The sequence below is a fragment of the Alternaria ethzedia genome (assembly GCF_023757985.1).
Source record: "Alternaria ethzedia strain BMP 0044 chromosome Unknown scaffold_19, whole genome shotgun sequence".
Classification (NCBI taxonomy): Eukaryota; Fungi; Ascomycota; class Dothideomycetes; order Pleosporales; family Pleosporaceae; genus Alternaria; species Alternaria ethzedia.
Window position 1 is genome coordinate 54299 of NW_026056212.1, and position 21456 is coordinate 75754.

The 21456-nt window shown below is 55.9% G+C and overlaps 7 protein-coding genes across 7 annotated transcripts; 3 read left to right on the forward strand and 4 right to left on the reverse strand.

The window, feature by feature from the left end:
• Window positions 1-681: 681 nt before the first annotated feature.
• On the reverse strand, window positions 682-1929 carry J4E87_007122 (uncharacterized protein; the record flags this gene model as incomplete). The annotated part of the gene is made up of 1 exon (XM_049378719.1): window positions 682-1929. One exon carries the CDS (start codon window positions 1927-1929, stop codon window positions 682-684), a length of 1248 nt encoding a protein of 415 aa, XP_049231381.1.
• An 823-nt stretch (window positions 1930-2752) lies between these two features.
• Window positions 2753-4711, forward strand: J4E87_007123 (uncharacterized protein; the record flags this gene model as incomplete). The annotated part of the gene is made up of 3 exons (XM_049378720.1): window positions 2753-2842; window positions 2926-3109; window positions 3159-4711. 3 exons carry the CDS (start codon window positions 2753-2755, stop codon window positions 4709-4711), a joined length of 1827 nt encoding a protein of 608 aa, XP_049231382.1.
• Window positions 4712-4934: 223 nt separating this feature from the next.
• J4E87_007124 (uncharacterized protein) lies at window positions 4935-6946 on the reverse strand (the record flags this gene model as incomplete). The annotated part of the gene is made up of 2 exons (XM_049378721.1): window positions 4935-6835; window positions 6889-6946. 2 exons carry the CDS (start codon window positions 6944-6946, stop codon window positions 4935-4937), a joined length of 1959 nt encoding a protein of 652 aa, XP_049231383.1.
• Window positions 6947-7323: 377 nt separating this feature from the next.
• J4E87_007125 (uncharacterized protein) lies at window positions 7324-8903 on the forward strand (the record flags this gene model as incomplete). Its single annotated transcript, XM_049378722.1, has 2 exons — window positions 7324-7564; window positions 7615-8903. 2 exons carry the CDS (start codon window positions 7324-7326, stop codon window positions 8901-8903), a joined length of 1530 nt encoding a protein of 509 aa, XP_049231384.1.
• Window positions 8904-9045: 142 nt separating this feature from the next.
• Window positions 9046-14309, reverse strand: J4E87_007126 (uncharacterized protein; the record flags this gene model as incomplete). The annotated part of the gene is made up of 7 exons (XM_049378723.1): window positions 9046-10658; window positions 10711-11225; window positions 11277-11590; window positions 11638-11866; window positions 11912-13157; window positions 13217-14121; window positions 14185-14309. 7 exons carry the CDS (start codon window positions 14307-14309, stop codon window positions 9046-9048), a joined length of 4947 nt encoding a protein of 1648 aa, XP_049231385.1.
• A 2557-nt stretch (window positions 14310-16866) lies between these two features.
• J4E87_007127 (uncharacterized protein) lies at window positions 16867-18596 on the forward strand (the record flags this gene model as incomplete). The annotated part of the gene is made up of 2 exons (XM_049378724.1): window positions 16867-16872; window positions 16896-18596. The coding sequence occupies 2 exons, from the start codon at window positions 16867-16869 to the stop codon at window positions 18594-18596; spliced, it is 1707 nt and encodes a 568-aa protein (XP_049231386.1).
• Window positions 18597-19418: 822 nt separating this feature from the next.
• Window positions 19419-21302, reverse strand: MRH4 (RNA helicase; the record flags this gene model as incomplete). Its single annotated transcript, XM_049378725.1, has 1 exon — window positions 19419-21302. The coding sequence occupies one exon, from the start codon at window positions 21300-21302 to the stop codon at window positions 19419-19421; it is 1884 nt and encodes a 627-aa protein (XP_049231387.1).
• Window positions 21303-21456: the final 154 nt, after the last annotated feature.

A 21456-nucleotide genomic window follows, 5' to 3' on the forward strand; every position in this document is an offset into this window, starting at 1 on the left:
AAGTGTGCATGGCCTGCTGTCCAGAGCATGGGAGCTCCGCTTGTTCTTGCCTGGGTGGGGTTAAGCCTCGGAGACTAATGTACCCTTGTGGAGATGGCCGGTGCGAGAGCATGTCGATGCACGCGTGCTGAGACTAGGCGAATCCCGATGTTGCTTTTTCGTGCGTTATCGTGCATGCTGAATGTGAAAAAGGCTGAGGGATTTGATCGTGAATGGACCGGAGGCAAGACTACGTGGTGAGATTGCATGGCTTTAGCGAAGATCGATCATTGGGGTGGGGCATGCAGCTGCATCCACGAGCCCGGATGGAACTACTGTCACAAATCCAATGCGCTCGCCACAGTGCATGCAGAAACTTCGGGCGCATAGTAGTGATGGGCCCGAGCACCTGGTGGAAGGAAATGATAACGGCGAACGGCAAGTGGGGCTCGTGTAGAGCAATGCAGGACACTGAAGCGAGGTGGTGCGAGAGCAAAGTTTCTTTAGTAGGCTATCTAGAGGGGAGAAGAATACGAGGCTGTCATCGCGACTGGCCCAAACGTGTGTCGGAAACAGGAGTAGAGTTACCTACACGCCGTCTAAAACAAATCAAAACAAGACAAGCAAGACCAAAGGTAATGACTGACAACAGTTGGACATTCCGCGTACTATTACCATGCACGTGTCGCTGCAGTCGAGGTTCTATTCGGAGTCCTCGTCGTCGCTGTCCGCATTCTCAAGCCACTCCTTGAACTGCTCGGCCGACTTGCGGACAGACTTGCTGACCTTGAGGTCGACATACTTTTTGCTGGCCTTGGAGCACCAACCCTTGAGCTGGTCTTCCGAGACGAGGTCGTTCTCGTACACCTTCAACAGGATGGCCGAGACCTGAGGGATGAGCTCGGGCTTGTCGTTGCCGACAAAGCGCTCAATGCCACCAAGGAAAGCCTTCTCATGCTTGTCCGAGGTGATCATCTTCTTGAGCATGGGAGCACGGCCATCCATCTGCTTGACGATCTTCTCGGTGAAGAGGGTCTGGGGAATGACGGTAAGTGTGCGGTGCTTGGTTTCGATGCCGAGCTCTTTGGCCTTGACGTAGATGTCGACGTTGTCAAGCTTCTCAACACCGCCCTTCTCCGCGCCAGTGTCGATGATCCACTTGCCGAAAGTGTCGTAGCTGGAGCCGCCCTCGTCGTCATCCTCAATGACAAGGGCACGCTTGAGGTCGTCGGGAAGGTCCTGGGCACGAGCCCTGATGGCGGCCTCCGAGGTGTCGATGGACCACTCAACTTCCTTGGCATCCTCCTCGTCAATCTCCTTGGCGCCCTCGTTGATCTGGCGGGTCAGCTCGTCGTCGCTGCCGGCCTCGAGTGCCATGTCACCATCGTCACCGTTCTCCTCAGCGCTGTCACCGGGACTGCCGCCGTCGGGGGAGGTAGCCTCGCCGCGGGCTTCAGCCTCCTTGCGGGCACGGCGCTCAGCCTTCTTGCTGGACTTGTCCTTCTTGCCCTTCTTGGGTTCGTTCTTCAGGATGAAGGAGCTGAGCTTGAGGCGGGGGTCTACGTCGGAAATCTTTCCGCAAGCCTTGCAGTCGAGCGTGATGTTGCCATCTTTGATGTGCACGTCGGTCTCGGGGTTCTTGCACTTCTTGCAGAGGACGAACTTGGAGATGAAACCGTCGAGGTAGTCCTGGAGCTTGCTGGCGTCGTGGGCGCCGTTGATGATCCAACGGTCGTCGTTGGGGCTCGTGTTGGTCTGGGCGCCCAGCTCGAAGCCAAAGTACTTGATGACGTGAGCGGGCGGGCGGGCGAGGGACTGAGCGACGCTGCTCAGGTTGACAATGACGGTCTTGATGCCGTTGCCCTTGCCTTCAATCTTGGACTGGATGCGCTCCATCTTGTAGCGGTAGAAGGGGTCGGTGACATCGCGGCGGATGTTGACGGTAGCCATGGCGACGGTGGTGCGGGGACTGGGCGAGGGGGTGGTTAATGGTGGTGCGGCGGGCGGGCGAACGGGGTCGGATCAGCTATGTTGACGAGGGCCGAAAGAGACATGCGCAGAAGCAGTCTCTAGTACGTGTGGGTTGGGTGTGTGTGTGCGACTCGGGGTCAGGAGGGGCAGTGGATTAGCCGTTGGTTTGGTGGATGATGCTGCTTGGTATCCGCATACAGCGAAATTTTTGCAGTTTGGGGGGAGGTTCGACTCGGAAGGCGTAGCGTTGGCGCGAATACATATACTCCTGTTGTCGTGGGCGACTCTGAGGTGCGGTTGGTGCTTGGGGCCTGGAGGCGGACGTCGAGGTGGCGGTTCAGGCAGGTCGCGGGCGGGCGACGAGCAGGCGGTTGGGCGGATAGGGCAGAGTGGGCGGGTGCTGTTGCCAGTGGCAGTCACTGGTGTGGGCGAGGTCGACGGATGGATTTTGGCTGGTTCCAAGGGGAGTGTGTGCGGGCTGCGGGTGGTCGAGGGAAGTTATATGGGGTCGCGGCCTTTAGTTTTTCGAACTTGCCGAGCCACGCTAGCAGAGCGTTCTACCGTGCATACCAAACGCCCCCATCAGCCCCGCCCTGACTCAGGCCGTCGTGCGCTGCCTGGCTTTGTCACTTGCACATGGCGACGGACAAAGCGTCTGGCCGTCTACACAAACGGCGGGACATCAAACAGCTCTGCGGTGCTTTCATCGATACATGCAGGCAACCGGGGAAGCGTTTGGCAGTTGCTATGTGGCCTGTATCCACCCTGAACGCCCCGCATCTCGCGGCAAACACCACCAGCCATGTCGCATCTAGCAACGTGGGCCAGCGTGTTGGTCGCCCAGCAGTCGTCGTTGAACAGGTCCAAGGCTCGCAGCAGCCTGTGTGGCTTAGTACGTCGACACTCGCTACCAGGTCCTGCAAAACCAGCCGCAGACTTTGGCGAGCCGCGCCTAGATTGCGTCACACCTGCTAGTTGCTTTTCGAACATCCCCCATTCAACGACGACGAGCTCGAGCATTCTGCCCCAGCTGCACGCCGACTTGCCAAGATGACTAGGCAGGAAGTAGACTACTCGCTGTATCTCGTGACAGACTCTACAGAGGCCATCCTCGGGAACCGAGACCTGGTCGACGTGGTTGAGCAGGCGTTACTAGGAGGTTAGTCAGCCGTAATACAACATACCACGATGTTGATCGACATGTGCAGGTGTCACCATCGTCCAATACAGAGACAAAACCTCCGACACCAGCATCCTCGTCGCGACAGCAAAAAAGCTCCACGAAAAATGCAAGGCACACAACGTCCCTCTGCTCATCAACGACCGCGTAGACGTCGCCCTCGCAGTGGGCTGTGAGGGCGTCCACATTGGCCAAGATGACATGAACGCCCACGAGGCCCGCCGTATCCTAGGCGAAGACAAAATCATCGGCGTCACCGTCTCGTCCATCCAGGAAGCGCGCACAGCCGTCGAGCAAGGAGCAGATTACCTGGGCATCGGCACGATGTATGCCACGAATACCAAAAAGAACACCAAAGACATCATCGGCATCACCGGAACAAGGAAGATACTGCACTATCTCGATCAAGGCACCGAAGCGGAGAACAAAGTCAAAACAGTATGCATCGGCGGCATCAACGCCTCAAACACCCAACGCATAATATACCAACTCTTTGCCCCAACTCCCGCCAACGCAAACCCCAAGACCATCAACGGCGTTGCCATCGTATCTGCCATAATCGGGGCTCAAGACCCCAAAGGCGCATCTTCGCACCTCACCCATCTCCTCAAGACAGCTCCGCCCTTTGCCCCCCAATCCCCACTCCCACACTTCTACCACCAAAACCCCCGCGACGAAATAACCTCTGTCCTCAAAGCCGCCATCTCAGCAACCAAAAAGGTAAAAGGAATGAACCCCCTCTCCCACAACATGACGAACCTCGTTGTCCAAAACTTTGCCGCAAACGTCGCCCTCTGCGTAGGCGCAAGCCCCATAATGGCAAACTACGGCGCCGAAGCCTCCGACCTGTCTAAACTAGGTGGCGCGCTGGTAGTAAACATGGGCACCGTGACACCCGATGGACTGGCAAACTACCAACAAGCCATCAACGCGTACAACGCCGCCGGCGGACCCATCATCCTCGATCCCGTGGGCGCCGGCGCAACAAGTGTACGACGAGACGCTCTAGCCCAGCTCCTCGGCGCCGGGTATTTCGACTTGATCAAAGGGAACGAGAGCGAGATTCTCGCCGTTGCACGTGCGAGTGGGTATACGCTTGATAGTTCGAGTCAGCAACAGCGAGGTGTGGACTCTGGTGCTTCACTCTTCTCGCTGCCCCAAAGGGCGCATATCGTTTCCCGGCTTGCGGCTCGCGAACGCACGGTTGTGCTTATGACGGGGGCTACGGATCTTGTTTCGGATGGCGCGCGCACGTATGCGGTGGCGAATGGACATGAGTATCTGGGGAGGATCACGGGCAGTGGGTGCACGTTGGGTACCACGTTATCTGCGTATCTGGCTGCGTACCGTGAGGATAAGCTCTTGGCTGCTGTCGCGGGTTTGCTGCATTATGAGATTGCGGCAGAGGTTGCGGCGCAGAGGGAGGATGTCAGAGGCCCGGGGACTTTTGTTCCGGCTTTTCTGGATGAGTTGTGGAATCATGGGGAAAGGGTGGTGAAGGGAGATGTAGAGTTGAAGGATGTGGCCAAGGTGGAGTTCGTCAAGGACATGGAGGATCCTGGGTTGGTGGAGGATATGTAGAGAGCGTAGAGGCCACGAAGGTGTACATGAAGAGTCTTGAATCACACAAGCAGTACGAAAGCGCAAATGTAGATGGCCAATCTGGGTATTCCTGGAGAAGAAAAGGGACTAGTACTGCACCTTTTACTTGTCACTCCCTGTCCTTTATCGTAACACAAACGCTCACTGACTTCCAACTTGATTTGATCGTACATTCCTGTGTCAACGCTAACGCCAAATACGTCTACCTTGCTTTTCTGTACCGTCCCTGATTCATTTCTGCCTTCAAAGCATCCTGCTGATCCGGTAACGGCGCTCTTCTCCTGATACCATCTGCACCTACACCCGCAGTTCCACCCTGCCCACCCGCAAACCCTTGCTGTTGTTGTGGCGGCGGGGGCGGACCAGGCCATCCCGGTGGCGGCGCACCCATACCGCCAGGTGGTGGAGGGAAGCCCGGGAATCCGGGAGGCGGCATGCCTGGAGGAAGTGGTGGCATACCAGGCGGCATGCCTTGTGGAAAGCCAGGAAAGTTTGGTGGTGGAAAAGGAGAGGCTCCGTTGGCGTTTGGTGGAGGAGGTCCGTGGCCATGGGGTATAGGAGGGGGTGGTAGGGAGCCAGATGCGATGAGTTGTGCAAGGCGGGAGGGGTCCATACCGTTGAAAGGAGGAATAGGCGCCCCGCCCGCATTTGGTGGGGGTGGAAAGGGCATACCGCCTGGTGGGGGTGGGATTGGTGGATGATTTGTGCCCCCAATACCCGGTAGAGAACTCGAAGTGCCATCTGGTGCTGTGTTGAGTCCTGGCAGCGAAAGACCAGGTGGGAGGAAGCCACCGCCTGGGTTCTTTGAAGGCATCTTCTGGTCGACCAAACCTTCGGCCTCGTCTTCTGCCTCCTGCTCTTCTTCTTCCATCTTTTGCCGCCTGCCCTGACCGCGGTCGAACGTGCCTTGCGCCTCTGCTGCTGCTTGGCCAATGTGGTAACGGTCGTTGACGTAGTTGGTGTCGCCTGGCCGTGGACGCGTCCAGAAGCGCGTGACCCTATCGTTGGAGCCGGAGGCGAGGATGTGGCCTAACGGATGCCAGTCCATGGTCCAGACAGTGAAGTCGTGAGCATATTGCAGGCTGTGCGCGGGGTATATGGTTTGTGAGGGGGCGTTTTGCGAGTCGGCGGCGTCGTAGGGCGATATCGAGGGTGCGACGCCGGCGGGAGGGTTCTGCTCGTCGAGGAGATAGTGGTGTATGCTACCATCGACGCCGCCGGTAGACAACAGGTTCTTGTGCATGGGATGCCATGCCATGGTGATGATGTCCTTCTCATGTCCCTTGAGCAGTAAGACGTCGCGCATCATTCGGAGATCAAAGATGCGGGCTGTGTGGTCACGGGCGCATGTTGCTAGCATGTTTCCTTGGACAGGCTCGAACATGGTTTTTGATATTGGGTTTTTATGTCCATGAAGCGTCGTCAGACAGCGCCCTGTGCGCGGGTCCCAGAACTTGACCTGGTGGTCCTTGGACCCTGATACTAGCAGTCCCTTGTGCGGATGCCAGTCGACCGACTTGACCTCCCACCCGTGTCCTGTCAACGTCGACTCTTCTGTACTCGACGCAAAGTCCCAGATCTTGAGCGTGGTGTCGTCGGCGCATGTGACGAATTTGGTGTCGGTCGGCGCGATGGACAGGCCTCGCACAGCTTCGGTGTGGGCCTGAATCTCTTTGACGTTGTTGAAGTTGGTCTGCCAGTACTTGACGACACCGGTCTGGTCGGCTGACAGGAGCCAGTCGTCGGTGGATGTGTATTCGACGGCGCGGATGGCAGCCTCGTGGGCCTGCATAATGGTCTCGAAGTTGAAGCCCATGCCGTTCCACAGCGTGAACTCGCCGCTGGTGGAGCCTGTGAGCAGGCGGCGGCCCTCTGGCGTCCACTTGACGACGTTGATGGGGTGCTTGACCTTGTTCAGAGACGAATGCACGGCTTTGGCAGGTATCGACTCGGCGGCGCTGGCGACACGTGCTGCGGGCGGCTGCATGTCGACGATGTAGCTGGCGCTCGGCCGCTCCATCTCTGGCGCGGGCGCATTCTTGTAGCGCGGGCGGCGGTTGCGCATCCACTGGACGGTCGTTGAGCCATAGTCGGTCACGGCGCCTGTGGTTGTAGTCAGTCTTTGAATCCTGCGCATGATGAACAGGCATACTGACGTTTTGGTCGGGGCCGCAAGCCTCCCTCAAAGTCCGGACGATGGTATTCGCGCTCCATGGCGTGCTGCTGCCGAAGACGCCGTTTACTCGATCACCATGGGGGGCGCGTCGGGTGCGCGGTGGTGAGTCGGGGTGCTGCGCAGGTGTTGTGTGCAGTGGAAGCGCGTGCCTCGTCGCGTTGGACGTGGGAACGTCGGCCACAGCCCAGCCACAGCGCCACACTCGACACCTGGGCGCGCTGCATCACCGTGCAGATCCCCGCTCACCAGACTCCCAACAGAATCCCGAGACGCCCTGATAACTCTATCGCCATTGTGCCAGAACCCTCGGCCATGGCGCGCTTATCCCGACTACAAATCCCCCGCCGCCCTCGTTCTGTCGTCCCTCGCTGGCTGTAGTTGCTTCCGCCCGAGCCATTGCGCCCAACCCTCCGCCATGGCCACCCTCACCCAACTGGCCGCCTCTTCTGCCCTCGACATGCAGCACGCCAGCTCCCCGGTGTACCGCGGAAAGACCGCTCCCACTCCCAATGGCACCACCAAGCGTGCGCGCGACACCAAGTACCGCCATGTCTTTGCGACGCACTCCGTGTCACGCACCTCGTGTCTCAGCCAGGAGAGCGCAGACAAGATCCCGAGCTTCGTCGGCTTCAGGAACCTCATGATCTTGGTCCTGAGTACGACGCCGCCACTCCCGGCAGTAGCCGCGCATCGCTGACCACTGCAGTCGTCTCCAACCTGCGCTTGATGATCGTGAACCTGCAGAAGTACGGCGTCCTCATCTGTCTGTCCTGCCACGACTACCGCCGCTCCGACGTCGTCACCGGCCTGCTCCTCTACCTGCTCGTCCCCGCCCACCTCTTCGTCACCTACCTGATCGAGCTCGCCGCCGCCTGGCAGGCCAACCGAGCCTACGCCCGCATCTCCCACCAACGCGACCAAGACACGCCCGCCAGCTACGCCGCCGCCCTGCGCAGCTTCAACTCGACGTGGTACATTGTCGCCTTTTTCCACAGCGTCAACGCAGTCGCCAACCTCTACATCGCGACCAAGTACGTCTACTACGACATCTACCACCCGGGCATCGGCACCCTCTGCGAACTGCACGCCGTCATCGTCTTCCTCAAGTGCGCCTCCTACGCACTCACAAACCGCGACCTCCGCCATGCCTACCTGCACCCCAAGCAGGCCGATCCGCTGCCCGAGCTCTACAAAGCATGCCCATATCCGCAGAACATCAACATGAAGAACCTGTGCTATTTCTGGTGGGCACCCACCCTCGTCTACCAGCCCGTCTACCCCCGAACCGACACGATCCGCTGGGACTTTGTCCTCAAACGTCTGGCCGAACTCGCTGGTCTCAGCATCGTCATCTGGATCGCCTCCGCCCAATACGCCGCGCCGCTGTTGCAGAACTCGCTCGACAAGATCCTCACGTTGAACTTTACGTCCATTGCTGAGCGCGTCATGAAGCTATCCACCATCAGCGTCTTCTGCTGGCTGTGCGGCTTCTTCGCCCTCTTCCAGTCCGCTCTCAATGCGCTTGCCGAAGTCATGCGGTTCGGCGACCGAGAGTTCTACGGCGACTGGTGGAACGTCTCGTCCATCCGCACCTACTGGACTACCTGGAACAAGCCCGTGACCAACTTTATGCGCCGCCACATCTACTCACCTCTTGTCGGCCGCGGTGTGCCTCCCGCGCTGGCCCAGATCCTCGTCTTCCTCTTTTCTGGCGTCCTGCACGAACTGCTCGTCGGCGTCCCCACACACAACATTATTGGCGTAGCTTTTGCTGGCATGATGTTCCAGATCCCGCTCATTGCGCTCACAGATGTCATCCAAAAGGTCAAATGGATCCAGGGGAGGGTTGCAGGTAACATGATTTTCTGGATGAGCTTTTGTCTCGTGGGACAGCCACTCGCGGCGCTGCTTTATTTCTTTGCCTGGCAGGCAAAATATGGCAGTGTAAGTAAGAGTGTGGGGGAGAGTGCTGTGAATGTATTCTATCGGCGGTAGTGTACGAATTTTTCCAGCTTCCGCGTAGTGAGCTTGTTGTCATTTTTGTGGACGTCCAATACAACTCTATCCCATCCAGTCGCAAAAGATACTTTTCATTGTCGGATTGGCGTGTTGAATCACCAATTATGCGTTGCCTAGCTCACCCTGCAATCTCCAACAGTCCTCCCTTGACCCTGCGTAGCATGCGCACCACTTCCTTGTTCAAGACCCTCTCGACCCTCTCAATCCACAGGCCATGAACGCCTCTCTCAATACCCACATCAGCAAACCCTCTCGCCCTCTTCACTACCTCTACCCTTTCCTGACCACCCCAGCTCATCACCACTTCACTCGCACAGAAGATGCGCATACCGAGCGTAAACACCTCAGCTTTGGTACTCCAACCCAGCGCGCCGTCACCTTCTCCCTCGGCTGTTTGTGTGAGTGCGGTGAGACCGTCGAGTACCCAGTTGGTCAGATCGGTGCGCAGGCTCAGCGGCACAGCAGAGGCAGACAGGGAGAGGAGAATGCGCGACCACAGCATAGTGTCCAATGTGTCGTCTTTGTACAAATTCTGCTTCTCCTGCGCAAAAAGCGACGTATCTTCCTTCCTCTCCCGTGCAAAAGTGTTGGCGAATGGCGTGGAGAAGAGACGATGGGGTGAGGGCGTGTTGGTTAGACGGCGTATTGCTTCCTTGGCGAGGAATCGTGATGTGGAAAATGCAGATACCAGGTACGCCCCCAGCCGGTGCGTAGTCAGTATCGGTACCGTGTTCTTGAACAGTGGGTCGCCCTGTGAGCGTAGGAGAATGCCTGCTGTGGAGGCAGCTAGATCGCGTATTTCGTCGTCATCGTCGTTGAGGAGGTCGTAGAGAACGATGGCTAGCCCAAGGATCAGAGGTCCTGTTTTTCCTTTGGGGGCCAGGGAGAAGATGGAGTTGAGCGCGGACAGGGATTGTATGGCTGCGTAGCGAGTGTCGAAGGGGTTGGTATCGATGGTTGTCATGCGTAGCAGGCGAATGTAGCGTGCGATACGGGCGAGAACCTCGTCACGGTGGAGTGAGTAGCTGGTGTAAGCATGGTCGAGGAATGAGCCTAGAAGATGCAGGGCGCTTTGCATATTTGATGGTGGGCCATGAACGCACTGTGTTTCCAACCTTGTCAAGGTGAGCATGACTTGATCTTGCATCGTCAGGCTGAAGAAGTCGCTTTTCAAATGGTCCTTGGTAAGAGCGTCGGCGAGAACGGCTTGCGCTTTCGAGATGACTTCTGGGTCGCAGGCCTCCAGGACTACACGATGGATATGCGCTAGGACCAGCGACAATGGAATGGTTAGTCCGTTGGATGTCTGCATCTGTAATATGGAGTCCAGAGCTTCCAGAGCTTCCATGCAGGTATCCGGATCCTCGTTTGCGAGAAGCATGAGCGCATCGTCAATGTTTTGATAATCGTCCGACACCATGCTGTGAAGCGAATTTTCACGCAGAATGATCCGGTCAACGAAGTATACCTGTGCGAGGGATGTCCTGAGTAGATCATCACCGTGGTGATCACTTGGTCCGATATTGTACTCCGGTCCAATGGCTATGGACGTAGTGAGGTCAATCCACGCACCAAGTATTGTGACAGCGGTCGCTCTTTGCAGCATGGCCATGCCGCATAGGCTCACAACATCGAGGAAGGCGGCTCGTACAAAAGGGCAATCACTCGAGATGTACCAACTCGTTGCGTGTTGGCTGAGCTGCTGCATCAACGATGAGAAGTGTTGCAAAGCTGTCAGAAGTCAACAGCTGAATATTTAGTTTCTGCTTACGACACCACTTACTGCATTGGTTTTCGTCTCGCAACAGCTTCCTCAGCAGATACTTGACTACCAAGAGCCTCCCATGCTGTTCATTGTGATCGCTGGTAACCGTATCTAGAATTGGAGAGAGTTCATGGTAGCTCTCGTTAGTAGTGCCCAGTGACACATATGTTCTGGCCGCCATATCTCGCATATGCCAATGCGGGCTTGGTAATAAGTCCCTTACCAAGCCGCGGATCTTGGTAAGATCTCCCGGCGGCCGGGCCTGACGCAAGATCTGGAGAGCGGGAAACACGCCTTCAGCACCATGGAGATCCATTGGCGAACTGCCACTCTCGGGTGTCTCCATGATTTTGAGATCGCCGCTTGGCTCAAGCAGTTCAACCAGGATCTTCACGAGACTGGGATAGTTGTCGTAGGAGAACCGAGACGTTTTGGCTCGCTCTCGTTCTTTCCAGTCTTGAGCTTCGTCGCTGCCGAGTAGTCGTTCGATCAGAGCTTTGAACAGCATCAAGCTGCAATTGCGAAGGGGCCATCTGAGTACTCGTTAGCTTAGAAACTGTGATGTCCGTGTAAGTGTCACTGACATGGGCGAGCTCAGAGTTTTAGCAGCAAGCTCGAGACCCTGCCCGATGTACGTCTCCGATGCAATACTCAGCTTCGAGGTCGTGAATATTTCCTTGATGCAGTTCAGAGCATGCACCTGAGGAAGACGGCTTTCTTCTATATTTGTGCTTTGCGCCTCCACGAGAGTTTCGGCGACAAGATCTTTGACAGCTCGAGGGAAGAGTTTGCCTCCTGTTTGTGGCTCAGCTGCCAGTAGAGCGGACATGGCTGCTGGTATGCCCGCCGACCTCCGAGTGATGGCGTCTGACTTTGCTTGGATGGATCGTAGCGTTTCCTAGAGACTTTTAGTTTCCAGATCACGCCGACGGTGGCTGTACAAACCTGATACCACATCTCTGGTAAAGCACGTAATGTGGATATGTTCGACAAGACACAGCGGCGACAGAAGACTGCAAATGTCTGAGAGACTGTCGAAAACGCACCGCGATGACGAAGCTCCAGTAGCTGAGTGAAGCAGAGTCTGCCGAGCTTTTCGAAGAGTTCTGGAGTCACAAGGTCGTTGTCACCGTCACCTACAGGAGCTTTGAGGATGATCGTTCGTAAAAGCACACTGATGAAGTTAGCAGTGTCGGCTGTGTAGTCGAGGAATCAATACCTAGCCTCCTTCAGTCCTCTCCATGAGTAACTCAGAATCTCTTTAGTGTCTAAGCTACTCTCATCTTCTACTTCGTCAGGAACATGGCCTTCCGGTGCATCCGCACACAGAACGTGATAGACGCAAGACCACAGACTCTCTATGCCTGTTACGATGTCCCCATGCGCTTTTTTCCAGTGCGCAAACTGATCAGATGGCAAGCTCGAGACGAACGCGTAAAAATCGGGTTGATCGGTCACATATTGTAATGCAGCAAATGTACCATGTACCGGTCGACCATCGACGGCTCGTGGAAGATCGCTGCGGGCCAGAGTCAACGTTTCGTCGAGTTGTGTTCTCAGATATTCGAAGAGGTGCTGCTTGGAAGAGAAGTGTTCGCCAGTGGGGGCACCTGGATCATCGCCAGCCAACGCAAAGATCATCCCGTAAGCACGCGCAACACCGTCCGCTTGATCCGCTCGCCCTGTTCGGAGCATGGTAGCCTCCGCTCTCGTAACGAATCGGGGAATCATTGACATGATGCGTTTCTTATCGGTTTGCGGAAGCGCAACTAGACATAGCTGCAAGACCGATACAGCCGCGTCTCGAACATCGTCAAAAGGATCCAGTATTAAATCGAGCAGTATTCGGCACAGCTTCTGGTTTCCGAACTGGAGACCGTGAGCCCAGTTTAGCTGACCTTGCGCAGACTTTGAGAGACTGGTAAACGGTACCCCAGGATCTATCCCAGATCGTAATACGATGGTGATGGACCGTAGTGCGGTGATGCGGCTCTGGTAAGAGGCAGTTGGGCGCAGCTCCCACTCAAGGAACTGCACATACCAGGTGATGAAAGCTAGGGACTCAGAAAGCGGATCTTGTCGCGGAACCCGCGCAATTGAAACATGTGGGCTAGAGCTTGTCGCTGGGAAAGGGAGGCGTCTCTGGTCTGAAGAAGTAACCTTCGTGATGGGTTTTGCTAGAGTAGCTGTACTAGCTCTCAGACGATCAAATAGCTTTTGTGTATAACCATGCACCTCCCGGCGGAAATTTGCATCCGTGTCGGTATGAAGATGGGGGAGGTTGCGCTTCAAGGCCTGCAAAATACCGCCACTCATAGCTTTCGTGACAGAAGTAGAATACACGCCCAGGAACATGCCTGCAAGCCTGACTTCTGGTTCCGAGTCCGCCATCCAGGCTCCTGATATGTCGTCCGGCAAATAGAGCGCCCCGTCACGGATTTGGATGGTGCTTTGAGCTCTATGATCTAGTACAGAGATGAGCGAGTGCCTTTGTTATTGATATATGCCAATCACATCCACTTACCATTATCTTTTACGATGTTGAGTTCCTTTCCAGTTGCGATCGCTGCTAGGAGTATTCTGAACTCTTCTAGTCCACCAAGAGATGATGTGCGCCTGCCGGACTGGCGAAGCTGGCTGGGTAACGCATGCTTATACGGAACATGGGACTCGAAATTGAGATATGCGAGGAACCTTAGGTACTCAGAGAGATTGGGTAGAAAACAGTGAGGGAAGACGTGAGTCTTAAACTCCTGGATCCGGTCTGGCCAGTCGCGCAACGTCTGCATCACCGGCTCTATCCAGGGAGGTAAGACTAAGCCATCGTCGGGGTGTTCGTCGTAGTTTGTGATACGGCGAGCCTGTAGTAAGTAGTTCTTAATCAAGTGTCCCGCTGAAAGGGAAGTATCATGATGCACGACCCAGGCAAGGAAGGATGTGAACACTGTTCGCGAAGTTACCGGCCTCTGGATGGCATCTGATGTTCGCTTCAGCTGCTCGTCGAACAGACTGACCAAATCCGTGATGGAAATTACATCCCGCAGCAGGAAATGCGCAAGGCCTTGCAAAGCTGGTTTAACTTTGATGCGGTCTTCTCGCTCACAGATAATGTCCAGGAATGAGGTCGTAGCTCGTGTCCGAAGTTCGATTGCACGCGCACTCTGATCTTTAGTAATGACACCCGTAAGGACCAAGAGCATCTGCCTCATCGACTTGCCCTTTGCATCTCCAGACCGCTGAAGATATATGTTGAATACTCGCATCCATATGGAATCATCTAGGATCGCCTCCCGTGCATAGGCGCAGTCGGAAGCCGCGCAGTACTCAATGATTGCGCACAAGGCATTGGATGCGGCTGCTCGATGGCTGTTCTCTAGTTCTGGGAGGTCTGCAGTTTCCAAAGCAGGATCGAGAATAACACGAAGCTCTCTACTCAGACGTTAGTGGGGTTCGGCATCGACAAAGCAAAGCTCACGGACTTTGCGTCCTTACTTCAGAGCAGTTGCAGGCTCTTTCTCCGCGAAATTAGGCAAGATTTTCGCCACATTCTTGGCCACATCTCGCAACGCCTTGTCAGAGACCGGGACTTCAGCAGCTGGTGCGGTTCCTTCTGCCATGGCCCTGAAGATTAGCGATCTCGCACGGGCGTCGACAGTTCTAATTAGTAGGTCAGAAAGACGAGGGCTGGAGATTCGCGAGGTGGACCCACTAGCTTAGTCAGCTGCGAATCTCTTATGGTGCGCTGACGCTTCGATCTTTCACGCGTCGCGCCGAGGCCCGTCGTCGTCGCCTTTGCGAAGCCCTGACTATCCAATTTCGCGTTGTTTACTGTCGACACCGACTCACTCAGCGTGAATTTTCTGTGTTGTTGCTTCAACGCCCTCCCTCAGCCCCGCCTTTAACCCTCGACACGCGTTCGGTACGCGCCTTCTAGCATCTCGTATCCAAGAAGCAATTACCTAGGTATCTCCTACGAAAGGCGTTACAGTCAGCGATTTGAACCGATGCTCGTTAATCATCTTTCTTTGGCATGATATTCGATCGGGACGACTTGCCTTATGACTACCATCATCCAGGCGAGCCCACTTCCGTGAGTAACCTAGGCATACATTTGTCACATAGCGCTCCGAAGCATATGAGATTTCTCGGCCAGTACGGCACAGAGTTTCAAACCGGGAAATGAACTGAACAGCGCATTCCGTTTGCTTCCTACAACATTTCCATATCTTGGCAGTCGCTATCCGATACGAGGCCCTCACGGCGAGGCTGGAAGCTTGCTGATCGCTCCTGATAGGACCAGCCTGGTCCGCCTATTGCTTCTTTCTGGTTCATGGCTGTTTGCGCTCAAAAGGCCCAAACGTTGCCTGACAGCAAAGCCATGTCCCGCCCGACAGGTGCTGTGCAAGCGTCTCGGCGTTTGTTGGGCTTCTGTCGGGTATTGGGAGACGACAAGATCCCACTCTTCCAGTGAAAAACAAGCGTTACCCTGTAGTGATCACGTAAATTGGGTGAAATCGACCAGATGTTATTTGATCATGGCCATTTCCCATGTTGGAAGGCGCCACACCGGGGAGCGAAACGAATCTCCACTGTTTTGTACTCCATCGCCCGATGAAAGGCCTGTTAGTCTTACTGGAGCCTCGTACGTTGACAGCGGAGATGCCGACAGTACCGCTTTCTCTGGCGCCGCAGGACATCCCCGGGGCACAGCAAGCCTGGAAAGACTTTCTCGGACCGCCCGATCGTATGATTTCTCCATATGTGACCCACTCCCTCTCATTTGGTCGGATGCCATTCTTTCGAACTTTCAACTGAAGAAGTCGCTCTTGGAACAGGCAGATCACAGTCAGCAAGATCGGTCTTCCGTAATGGCGCTCACGCGTGGTTCTCTCACCTCGTTCAAGGACCCTGTCGATGAGGGCTCTGCTATCGAGCGCAATCACCTGTCTCATGACAAACTTGACAAGGCTCACCAGCCAACCTCTCACCCACCAAAGTTTCCCCTGCCGTCAATCTCTACAACTAAGGCAGTGTCTACCCAAGGCCTTCGATCCCTGGGACAGCTCGCTGGATATGCAACAAGTGAAGAAGACGAGCCAGCAAAACTTCCGATACCACTAATTAAGAAAGACCGGCGCAAGAAGCCTGTTGCGTACAAATCTGCTGAGACTGCGGCAAGCGATAGCAGTGAGTCTCGAAGCAGCCGTCCTCGATCTCGCCAAGTGCTCTCTTCACCAACCTTGGTTGCAAAACGCAAGCAACTTCAGACCTCAACTTCTCGCCGACAGCACAAGCGCGTTATGGGAACAGTTACCCACAAAAGATCTGATAGCAAAGTGGGCAAGACGAAGAACATGGCAGCCAAGAGACGTCCGAGTGAGCCGTTTGCCTCATCCAGCACCGCGAAGCGCCCATGCACGAAGGGCGGTTTCGTTGTCACGAGCAGTGACGAGAGCGATATCGAGGGCAGCGACGAGAGCGATCAAGATGACCGCAAGCATGGCAATCTTTCTAGATCACCCGTCCCAAGACCATCCTGGGGACCAGAAAAACCAGACTCTTTTCCGGCTAGCTTGAGGGTTGAGTCTACTTCAACAAACCTACCGACTAAGCAGTTGAACAAAGACCGTCTTAACGCGCTTTTGGGAAGATTTAAAGGCACAAAGACGAATACCAAGGAGAAGCGACTAGCTATGCATGCACAACAATCCGTCGCAACAGTTCGCGCATCTGCCGTTGCTCCGGGTCTCACTGCACCACTTAACCCACAACCTTCAGCGCCTGTGCAGTCGACCGGTAGTAGCGATACAAACCGTGGTAAACGATCCGCTGCGGTATCTGAGACAAAACCAGCAGAAAGCCTTGATCAACAGCCTAAAGTCAGGGGTCCATCGATGTCCACGACTGAGAGCAAACCAACCTCGATCTTCCAAGAGACTGCGCAACCTATCGCAAATATCAGAACCTATGGTAGTGTACGAAAGCAGATCAGCTCAAACCCCTTACCCCCTAGCGCCGCTGTTGTAGGTTCTTCGCCCAGCGCAGTAATCCAACCGCGCAAGCTGTTGAATGAAAGTACGCTTCCAAGTCACGGGAATGATGCGTCAAGTCACAAGGCCTCACCTGCTACTAAGCCTATGAGTCTTCTCCAGTTGGCTTTAATGGATGCAAGAAATGATGGTACGGGTGAGCCATCTCCGAAGGCTCGGACCAGTGGCCGAAACGAGCTGGGAATTGCCAAAAGAAGTCCGATCTCGACGTCTCCAGTCAGCAAATTCAGGAAGACGGCTCAAGGACCTGGGAAAAACCACAATACCGCTACGAACGATGCAGCACCTGAGAAGCACTCACTTTCCCCAGGAGATGTTTTGAAGGTATCGAGGCCTGAAGCAGCGAAAAGATCACAGGATCAGGCACAAACATCTGCTTCAAATTCCAGGAGATCCACACCAAGTGGATCCAAGGCGGATACAGCGAACTCAAAATCTGCTTCGTCAGCTCCTGGACAACCAGCTCGAAAGCGAAAATTGGACATCATTTCCGATGGACCTGAACAAATCACCGGTACGGCATCCAAGAGGCCTACTCTGACCTCTACCACTGGTTCGAAGCGTCCAGGTAGTGCAACACCAGCATCAGAGGATGGTATTACCCCTGGCTCAGTTGTAGCCCCGAGAACATCTTCGCGTGAGGTGCCTACGAAGACTAGCGACGTGCCTTGTTCCCCCGCAAAAAAGGGAGACGCACCCCACGGAGCGGCTTCTACGCTTCAGATAGAGAAATCGTTGAACGACTCAATGATTCGGATGCCTGGAGGTTCGAAACAGTCACCGGAAGCCAGTACATTGATGGACGTCGATAGTTTAGACCATGCGACTACTGGTATATCATCTGTTTCCAAGACCACTGATGTCAATCCTGTAGATGAACACGTCGCGATCGTAAAGAAAGGGAATGATCTCCCAATGAAGGATCTGAATCCTACCTCGTCAGCGAAGACGATCGTAAGCGCCACCAAGACTGCTGCGACACCACCCGTATCAACAACCGATCCAGGACTGCTTCCTTTGGAGACTACGATAGACACGAATGAGGAGATCCTACACCTCAATGGCCTCCCTGATGTTTCCAACGAGGCACAGCCTTACTTTGAATATTCCGTCTTTCAAAAGACCTGGCAGGGCGAGCAGGTCGAAAGCACCCTCCCAGCGACTGAGATCACCGTGCAACCCTTCACTAGCCTCGATGACGCAAACGCGCAAGCCGAAAAGGTGTTCCAAAACAATGCCACCCTCTTTAACGACGTTATCTTCGGAAAGAGCAACAATCGGGACGAACACGGATGCTCCATCCTCACTGGCTCCATCACACCTTTTGACAACCCCGCAAACACCTCCCACCTCAAGATCTGGGTACAGCGCGACCTTGTATCCGCACTCGCAAACCAGACCCCACAGGCAATAAGAGGCACATCGTTCATCTCAAGCACATGCTACATTGTCCGCCTCTTCAAACTAATCACACAAGCCGACGCTGAAGACTCGTCCTCTTCCTCCTCATCCGACGCCGGCACCGACTCCCCCGATCCCCCAACCCAAGAACCAATCCGTGCCTACCACGCCCACACCCGCCCTGAAATCTACACCACCCTGTCCGCCGCGAACCGCGCAGCTCGCGCCCTTCAAATCCAACTCAGCCACGAGAAAGAACCCAAAGATGCGTTGAGCAAGGCCTTTCAGGAAAAAAACCTTCAAGAGCTCAATGCAAAGGTGGTTCAACTTCAGTCGCCATCGGACGAGGGAGGTGGGTGCTGGAAGAGCAGGTTCAACGCCTGTGGACTGGGCGGAGATAGTCTGGAACTCATGGTGGAGAAGACGAGTCTTTGCGGACCGAGGAATCTTTGATGTTCGCGTGCGAGACTGGGTTGCGTCGGGGTTGCGATGGGGCATGGGTGTTTGAATTTGTGGAGGGGATGCGGTGTTTACGGGTTTGGGTCGGATGCTTTCTCACTTATCCTGCTTATCTTGCTATCACGGTCTGGGACATCCAACCATCTACTTTCCAAGGCGACGGGAAACTCACATATGAAGCCGAGAGGGCAAAACTTGTACATCATACTAGCAACCGAGACTCTTCCATCCAAACATGTTTGTTGTGCGTAGAAACCGACACGGCCCAAATAGTCATATCACACGCGCCACTCCATCACAAACAAACCAGAAATGACGGAGACCCCACAATGAAAGGTGGCCGCATGTAAGCGTAGGTAGTAAACAACCTAACGACCAAATAAAAAGAATAACACACACCACAACACACTATGTACATACCCAGGCCATGCAGCAACGATGAACCCCGCAGGCGCTAGTCGCAGATAAACAAGGAGCCCCATACGGGAGCCCTTCCGGGCGGGGTTGAAGTGGAAAAAACGCCACAAGTGGGCTTGCAGAGCATCATCCCATGGCGCTGACCGAATGAGTTAGCGAGGACGGAAATAGCATGGGACGTGCTGATAACGATGATCTGGTGGGAACGACCACCGTATGTAGTAGGCCGCGCTTTGGCATCATGTTATCTCACTAGCTCGTGTTTCTGGATTCGGTACATTCATCAATGTCATTATATCGTGGACAAGCATAGATACACTCCTGCGATGCAGGTACTCGTAGTAGAAAACAGTATATAGTACATGAAGCTTTTGAAGTCGTTACGCATATCCATCTTTTCTAAATCAGAGCTTCGCCTCTAAACATGGCTTCTCTGACTTCTCTGACTACATCCGCTCGGTCACCGGGTCCAAGCAAGACGATGCCCCTTCCTCGCCTGCCCATTCGCCCAGTCCGGCCCAGACGATGGATAAAGTCAATGGTAGTATGTGGGACGTCGTAGAGGATGACGTGGCGAACGGAGACGGTGTCGATACCCCTTGAGCCCAGATCAGTGGTGACAATGACCTTGGTGTTGGGGAGCGTGCGTTTGTTCGGCGCTTCCGCCTTGTTCTCTTCGCTGTCTTCGGCTTCCTTGGCTGATGCGTCGTTGGTGAAGGACTTGAGGATCTTGGCTTGGCGGGAGGGATCGGTGTCGCGGTGGAAGGCGAGGGCGTCGATGCCCTTCTTGACGAGGTACTGGGCTACTTGCTCCGTGTCTTCGCGTTCGTTGACAAAGACTAGGACGCGCTTCGTGGGAATGGCTTGTTTGCCTTCGTTGGGGTCGTAGTCGACGGATGCTTTGCCTATCTGCCATATGGTGTCGGCGCAGGCCAGCATCTTGTTGCCGCGGTAGGGGTCTTTGTTTACGTCTACGACACCTAGTTGTACTCTTCGCGGGATGGCGTGGAGGTTGGGTGTGACGAGGCGCTGCATGTCCGGGAACCTGTCTGCGAGGTATTTGTCGAGGTACTTTGGGATGGTAGCGGAACAGAGGACGAGCTTCTTGAGGGAAGGCGTCGCGCGGTCGAGGATGTCGGTGGTGCTTTGCTTGAAGGAGCGGTCGAAGAGGGAGTCTGCCTCGTCGCAGATGAGGTGGGTGACGCGGGCGAGGATGTTTGGGTTGCTTTCGGCGATGCTGGCGAGGAGCGGGGGCGTGCTGATGACGACGTCGACGCCATTGGGGTTGAAGAGCTGGTTGCGGATGACCGTGGCAGACATCTTGGCTGAGATTGGGGCAGCGCGGAACTTGACCGTGTGGGACAGCGACTTTGCGACGGCGCCGACCTGGGCGACGAGTTCGGCGGAGGGGACGAGGATGATGGCGCGCGGTCGTGCTGGGTCGACCGCCTTGTTGATCTCAGGCTCCTCGGCCGCGAACATGTCGGTCCTCTTGTCGTGCTCGTGGGCGGCGGCGTCGGCGGCGTCTCTCTGGGCCTGCTCCTCAGCCTCGTCCTTCTCGCGCACTTCCTCGGCCTTGATAGCGTCCAGCGTGGGCAGGAGGTAGGCCAGCGTCTTGCCTGAACCCGTCTCGGCTGCCAGGAGGAACGAGTCGGGCGCGCTCTTGGTCGACTTTACTTTTGCGCGCACCGCCTTGCGCAGGCCGAGGAGGGCGGGGATGGCGACGGCTTGTGCGGGGGTGGGATTGCGGTACTCGAGGCCGGGCAGGGCATCGTTGACGGCACGCAGGATGGGCTCGGCGAGGGGGAACTTGTCGAACGAGTCGTACTCGTCGAGCTGGCGCTTGACGGCGGTGCGGTTGTTGTAGGGCACCTGGTGCAGCGAACTCTGCATCTTGAGGGCGTGGAAGGGCTCTGCTCGCGTGCGCCGCTTGCCGTCGTCGCGCCCAGTGGCCGGGCGGCTCCCGCGGGCTTCTCGCTGCTCGCGCATGCGCTGCAGGCCCCGTGGTGCTTCGGTCCTGTTGAGGAAGTCGAAGGCGTCTGGCTTCCTCGCCGGCCCTCTGTCTGCGGCGCGCGCGACGTCGTCGGAGAGCATCATCCGCGACGGCCTGGGATGGTCACGCCCGCGGACGGGCCGCGGGGGTCGTGAAGAGGCTGCGCCATGGCGTTCCCCGCGTTCGCGCTGGAGCTGCGTGTACGGGCGGACGTGGTGGGCTGGCGGAGGTCGTCGTGAAAGGGCCTGCACCTGGCAGAGGGGGCACACGCCCGAGACTCTGCGCAACATGGCTGCAACGGCAGGCTCTACAGGCAGGATGGAATTAAGACGGCCAGCTAGACTAGCATGCGCCGGCTAGGCCAAACCTTGACTAAAGGATGCGCGCTGGCGTGCGGGCTGCACAGGCGATGGCGCGATAATTCGAGGCGCTACAGGGCAGCCG